The 7165-nt window shown below is 43.1% G+C and overlaps 1 protein-coding gene across 3 annotated transcripts in view; it reads left to right on the forward strand.

Annotated features, from left to right (window-relative positions):
- ASTN1 (astrotactin 1) overlaps positions 1-7165 on the forward strand; it is a 316666-nt gene that overhangs the window by 114785 nt on the left and 194716 nt on the right. For all 3 annotated transcript variants that reach the window (XM_059412846.1, XM_059412844.1, XM_059412845.1), the window contains exon 2: positions 125-312. In XM_059412846.1, coding sequence (XP_059268829.1) covers positions 125-312 — 188 coding nt within the window. The remainder of the gene's footprint in view (positions 1-124; positions 313-7165) is intronic.

The following is a 7165-nucleotide window of genomic DNA, read 5'->3' on the forward strand; positions in this document are numbered from 1 at the left end:
CGGAGCCCTTTGTTGTCTTTAACTGATGCTGGCTAATTGGTACCATTGATGATGAGGAGGAGGAATAAGATTCAGGTTGGTCAAGTCAGAATTCTGACCCATGCCTTTGGTGTTTGTCCCCTAGAGATCTCAGGGAACACAGAGGACATCCCTCTGGTGCGCTGGAGACAGCAATGGCTGGAGAACGGCACTTTGCTTTTTCACATTCATCACCAAGATGGTGCTCCCAGTCTCCCTGGACAAGACCCAACAGAAGAACCCCAGCATGAGTCAGCAGAAGAAGAGCTGAGGATCCTTCACATCTCCGTCATGGTAAGAGCGCCATGGCTTTAGCCTCTTGGGTCATAGCTGATGTTATCCTGACACAAAGGGATTTGGTGCCATAGACAAAGTTCTAGAAAACCCACTGCACCATGGTCATTCCTCCTGTGAATAAGTAAATGTCCTATTTGTGGGAACTGTCTCCACCTGTGGTGAAGTCAAAGTTGTGATTGTTTCTGTACCGCCATTGCCCAACCGTTCGCCTTGCTAACGTGCCTAGATATGGAGTGACTTTTACAGATGAGAGACAGTATCTGGTGCGGGCACTGGGTTGTCTTAGAAAGGGGTTATTCAGGGGTGCCTGGGTGGCTCAGTTGTTAAGCATCTGCCTTTGGCTCAGGTCATGATCCCAAGGTTGTGGGATTGAGTCCTGCATGGGGCTCCCTGCTCGGTGGAAAGCCTGCTTCTCCCTCTCCCACTTCCCCTGCTTCTGTTTTCCTCTTGCTATGTCTTTTTCTGTCAAATAAATAAATAAAATCTTAAAAAAAAAAAAAGAAAGGGGTTATTCAACTAGTAAAGCAGAATATCTTATAATAGTTGCTCCATCCGTGCCTGTGGAATGACTGAATTGCCAGGCTCCTTGCTGCTACCAGTCCCTCTTCTCTCTTTTCCCAGGAGGGAGAAAGTCAGCATTTGGCTTCCTTACCTCTTACAATGAAGGGCACGTCAATACATGCTTGCTCTTCTCTGCAGCCTAGCTCAGAATGTCATTGTCGGCATTCCTTCTCCTACTGAGAAATTTGAGGCTTCAAGAAAATGAGCAGGCTCTTTCTAAAATTCTAGGGGCTTGTATTGTAGAATCTCTCTCAAAAGTAAGTGCTTCAAGGGCAGGCAGGGGTTCTGTTTGGTGGTTTTTTGTTCACTGATGTCTTCTTAGCACTTAGAACAATGCATTCAGATAGTTAATGCTTAATAATAGTTGCGGAAGAAATGAATGAATTTCCCCAGTGGAGATAGAAAGTGCCTGTTTCACTTGTGGTAGATCTTTCATGTATTAGTATTATATTGGTAAAACCAAATACATCACTTGGTTTGAGGGCAGCCTGAGAGCAAGCAGGCCGAGGCTGGACTGATTTCATGGGCCATATGTTCAGGAAGGCATGAATTGCTTCACGTGTGTGTTGCTTCACGTTTGTGAAACACTACAGAAAACCAGTCTAAGTCTTGGTCTAAACTCTTATTGATTCCTCTGGTACCAACCTGACATGCTATTTAGTTTTGTGTATCAGATTGGGATAAATTGAGCACATTTTAGATATATAAAAATTTCCATCACCCGAATATTTGGCTTTGAATCTCTTCCCTGGAAAATCTCTGATAAAAATTTCAGAATCTAAGTCTTCTATTTCTTCTTCCATTGGTGTTTCTATTAACAACTGGCTTGCTAGATGATCTGTGTAGACACAAGCTACTTTATTTAAACTATATGGTCAAGAAAAGAGTCCTCGAAGGGCACATAGAGGTTAAGTCTGTGTTTAGATGTGTGAGAAGGCAGACAGAGAAGTGAAATTGTTCTGCCTTGCATTTCCAAATTAATTGAGGTTTATGATAAGGCATGTGCCCTACTCATACATCCTTAATTATAGACTAACATTTCCTCTCTCAGGGAAGCTTGTCTTCTTCAATGTAGCTTGCAGTGTCCAGAGAGTGGTGAGAGCAGGCAGATCAACTGAATCAATCCTGTCATTGACTGGAGTGACAGATGCAGAGGCTACATTGTCTTCACATTTATGGTACAGTCTGATTAAAAAGCAAGGCACAATGGCGGACTTCCCACGAGCCATTCCCATCGCCCCATCTCATTGTGGAAAGCAGTCATTATCATGGATGGTTTTTGCTTCGTTTTGTTTCTTTTGGTCTTAGACCATTTCAAGGAATGAGTCATCACCCCAAAGAAATGTTTAAGGTGTAGACAAGTGTCTAGAGTATCCCAAGAATCAGGTGTGATTGTGTCTGAAAGAGAGAACTTGACTAGAGGTGGTTAAGATGGGCAAGGGGTCAGAAGGTGTGTTCGGTGGGGGCTGGAGGAGTAGGGTGACATCCACAGAAAGACAGTCTAAAGCTGGTTCCAGTTGCTACGTCCCATCTTGGTGTGGCAAGGATCCTACGTTCTGCCCCCAGAATGATGTGTTTTAGTAAGTTCTCTCAAGACATGTATGTGTATATATGCATGTATATGCGCATACATGTTTGTGGGCGGGTGGGTGGCGGTAAAGCTAGAAATGTGCCAATCAAGGATGCCAAAGGATTTGAGGACATGGTTTGTGCCCTTAAAATATAACAACCCCTATGAGGAGCCCTACCTTATTAATGCTTTTTTTTTTGAGGCCCTCCCGAGCAGGGATTAATGGACCATGGGCACTGAAATGGAAAGAGAGCAAAAGCCAGCCTTCAACCTGTCTCTGAAATCTTTCCTTCATATGCTACCCATCACCCATGGAAAACCAGCAATGACATTCTGTCTTCCAAATAAAATGGAAGAAATTGTTCCTGCAGCTCTATTTTACTTTATTCTATGTGATTTTTTTCATTAAGCTGGAGGGGAGAGAGGTTAAAAGTGCATGGGCAAAGGGTAGGAGTAGGCAAGTCTTGTGTTTGTGGCTTGACCTCTTCGATATGGATAGGCCCACATCTCAGTGAAAAATTCAGGGAGGCTGTTGACTTCTGTAAGAAAACAGGAATCCCAAGGTAGAGTGAAGACAGAAGTACTCCCTCCCACCCTTGTCAAAGATGGTGTGGTCAACTGAGTCTCATTCAGCCCAGGGTTGCCCCATCCCCTTGCCCCATTCTCATTCCGTGCTGTACACCCTTGCTCAGCGCCTTGCCTATCCCTCACATTCTTTTCTAGATGCAGCTTCAAAGTCTAAAGTTGTGTGTCTGCCCTCAGCTTAGAAATCAAGCCTGAGGGTATCCTGTTGGAGGATGTCGTTCCTAGAATCTCTGAAGGCTCCTTCCTAAGAGACTCGGGGACTGGTAGACTTTATCTGATACCCTTTATACCGTATCCTTTGGAGGTGAAGTAGGCAGCCATCCAAGCCCTCTAGAAAGAGAGTATTATAAACATCAGAAGATTTTTGCAGTCTTTTGACTAGTAAAGCTGTTGGGCAGCAGAATGCACTTACACAAAATTTTATTATCCAAACCCTGTTAGTTATGAAATGATAACAGTGAGCTATTTTTCATTAACTATAACGATCGATACTGATGCAGTTTTCAGTTTGGATCCAAATAACATAATTTGGAAAAGAGAGAAGTTAAGGTGATTATCAAAACATGAATACACCCAACCTCTTCTCTCTTGTTAAGAAAATGTATATTTAAAAGCTTAACTGGTAATTCAAAATATTTCCAATATGTGTCAAGGGAATTAATGGTTCTGTGAAAACCTTCGGGTTTACATTTCTCTCATGTATTTACACTTTTCTCATCCATATTGCCTCAATGCAGGGACCACTGTTTATTTTTATATTTTGCATTTACTGCTCTTAGTTTTAAACACAGTGTAAGTAATGAGAGACAGAAAGGCAAAGGAAAACCTTTTCTGTATCCATGTAACACTCTATGAATGAGAATTGGGGAATTCTCTCTTACACTGTGCCCACTAAAAATATACCATCAGCAAAATTGTGGGCTTGCAGAAAACCAATACCTCGGCTGGGAACTTGGCAATTTAAAACTTTGAAAAACCTTTTGCTTTTCTTATTTTTCAATCACATCCTAAAATTTTTGAATTATTTTTTCCAAAGAGGTACTCTTTCCCTCCTGAAATTGTATATTATTGCTTGGAGGGTCAAACAATGGGTTTTAACCTCCTGCACGATTCCAATGGGGCTGAAGAGATTTATTTTGAATTTTGTGAGATAATTGACATAGAAAACTACTGAGGTACACAGGGGTACTCTTTTGCAAACTCTTGAACAACTGAAAGCAAAATCATCAAATGAAAATTGATGTGTGAATTTAAATCCAGAAGTCAAAAGAATTTTTCAGGGATAAGCAAATTGTTTACTCCATAGAAGATCAGGTTTTATTTTGACTTTACATTAGATATTCAGCCTCTGTGGATTTAAATTTCCATATTGTACTTTGGCTAATTTGCCATATGATCCACATTTTTCTTCTTAAAGTATGCAAAGGAATTGAATGGTGCATAATAGCATTTTAATGTATTATCTATATATTTCATCTCTGTAATTAAAGATGGCAATGTTAATAGACTTCCTATATGCATATAGGTTGGTTAAATACATTTTTTACAGCAAGTAACCTTTCAAAAATGCTTCAGTTTGATGCATGTTTTTTGTGGTGATAACTCCCACTGGTAGATAATCTTTCTTAGTTCAGCCTTCTTAGGCCCGATTCAACAGTTGTGGGGAAAAATAATCTTTGAGCATTTGTTGATCTCCCTGAGGATTGTGTAGTTAGAGCCCATCACTGAAGGCTGGGAGCTGCTGAAGACCAGTCCTCACTAGTCCTCACTATTCCTGGCTGGGTGGAGCCCATTGGCCAGTGTCTGCAGGTTCCTGAGACACCCCCCCAGCTGCTGGCTTCTTGGGTGTTTCTAGGTACCTTGTTTCTGGGAGCTCCAGGTGAGCCCTGGACACATAGTTTTCTTTGGGGAGAAACAGTGTAGAGAACAAAAAAAGGCCACAGGTGCTACCGTGGAGTCCCAGTGTCCAGGAAATAGAATGGACACTTCAGAGAAGTCCCATTCCGGGGGTGTGAAACGTGGGCTGAGTCAGTGCAAAGCCGAGGGAGTATACCTGCGGAGTCTCCAGGATTGTGTTTCCAGGACTGTAGACAACCGTGCACATCCTTGCTCAAGTTCAGTTCAGCCACCTACGCATCACGTGTTCTGTTGCTGGAAGCTGTTTGCACTGCAAACAGGGACGTCCGGGGGCAGGGAAGGGCAGTTCTACACATGGTCATTGCTATGTGCCATCAAGACCATCAGTTAATTATTAAGTGTCTGTGGGCACAGGAGAGCTGGATGCTTTCTCTGTCCATTCCTTTTGCCTTCAGCTAATCTATTAGAGAAGTTGATAAGCGAATTCATTAATAAGGGCCACTTTTACATCTCTGTTGTCAATTTATATAATTTTCTCAGTTCAGCTGAGGGTGCCCTAATGTATCAGGGGCGATCCTTCTGAACTTTAGAAAGAAATGGGGGAGTTTAGTCATATCTTGCATTACCACAAAGGCTAGAACTAGAGTAATGATTGAGTCAGTCCGAAGAACGTTTCTAGCAATTCAAGCCATCCATCACGAGGCAGGACTGATTTTCGGCCATCCCCCCACTTACCAAAGCCATTGTTGTGTACTTGGCTTTCCATTACAAAAATGGTGGGCAGTTCCTAAAAGAATCAGCAAGATTCCTACCAAGAAGACCTCCTCGCTCTTGGGGTGTTCCTGACAGACTGAGTTTCGAAAGATAACATGCCTGGGCCTAATGGGGGCTATCCCAAGTGCCAAGAAAGGGTTGGTTTATAAAACCTTTCTACCTGACACCATGGTTTGGTTCTGCAACTCTTGCCAAGGCATATTAGGTACAGGTACCTGTAAATCCATCCGCCGTTCTGGTTGACGAGCTGTTTTGAGTGTTAACTGCCCTCCCGTATTCCTGTAGAATGGGAACTGGGGTGTGCGGCAAAGAAACACCAGGCTAAGGGTTGGAAGATGAACTCCAGAACCTGGCTTTACTCCTTCAGATAATCCACTGACTTTTATGGAAGCTTCCCACTTCATCTGTGAAATGGATACATTCACTGCTGAGGCTTTTTAGTTTCAAAAAATGGAAATGCACTCCGGCCTTCTCTGTAATGGAGTTTGACTATAGAAATTCACATGGAGTTAAGGGAGACAGGAATCTTCAGATTAAAAAAAAAAAATCCCTGGAGCAGAATTTCATGGAGCCTGGAGCTGGGAGATGGTGCAGGGTCCAAGTCATCCTGTGGACCCCCAGCCTCAGCAGTCTGTGGTTTGGCTCTTTGGTGTCTGTTTTCTTTGCTCCTGTTGCCATGAATTAGCTACTTTGTCCAGTCTATTCTGTAAATCTTCCCCTCACTGTGACACTTTTAAATGTTTGTACTATCCTGGGGCACCTGGGTGGCTCAGTGGGTTAAAGCCTCTGCCTTTGGCTCAGGTCATGATCCCAGGGTCCTGGGATCGAGCCCCACATCAGGCTTTCTGCTCAGCAGGGAGCCTGCTTTCTCCTCCTTCTCTCTCTACCTGCCTCTCTGCCTACTTGTGACCTCTGTCAAATAAAAATAAATAAAATCTTTAAAAAAATTTTTTTGTACTATCCATTTACTCATCAACTCCCCTCACTTATGGCCCCTTTTGATCCCTGCAGCTTTCCAATGTTTCCAGCTTTGTCCATGCAGCTGCCAGATTCCCTGCTTTCCTCCACGTATTCTACCACCATAGGGGCACAAGCAGAGGGACTAGTGACTGCAGTCCTTTTTGTTCAGAGCTTTTCCTATGAAGTTATCCCATAGGAAGATATAACCCTCACCTTCTCCCATTGGCTACTGTTATGGGGAGGTTGGCTTAGGTGGCACAGAGCATGATTAGTCCTGCTCCAGGCCCAGCTCAGAACCACTTCCTTTAGCAGAAGCTGAGAAGCCATGATTCCATGATTTAACTGTCCAATACAATGGGCATATACTTGTAGAGATGCTTGGAGAACAGAAAGATGCTTTTGTCGTCATCATCACCATCCTTATCATTACTGTCATTATCACCATCACCATCATCACCACCATCATCACCATTACCATCATTACCATCATCTTCACCACTATTACCATCATCATCACCATCATCACCATCATTGCTATTACCG

The sequence above is a fragment of the Mustela nigripes genome, chromosome 10 (assembly GCF_022355385.1).
Source record: "Mustela nigripes isolate SB6536 chromosome 10, MUSNIG.SB6536, whole genome shotgun sequence".
Taxonomy (NCBI): domain Eukaryota; kingdom Metazoa; phylum Chordata; class Mammalia; order Carnivora; family Mustelidae; genus Mustela; species Mustela nigripes.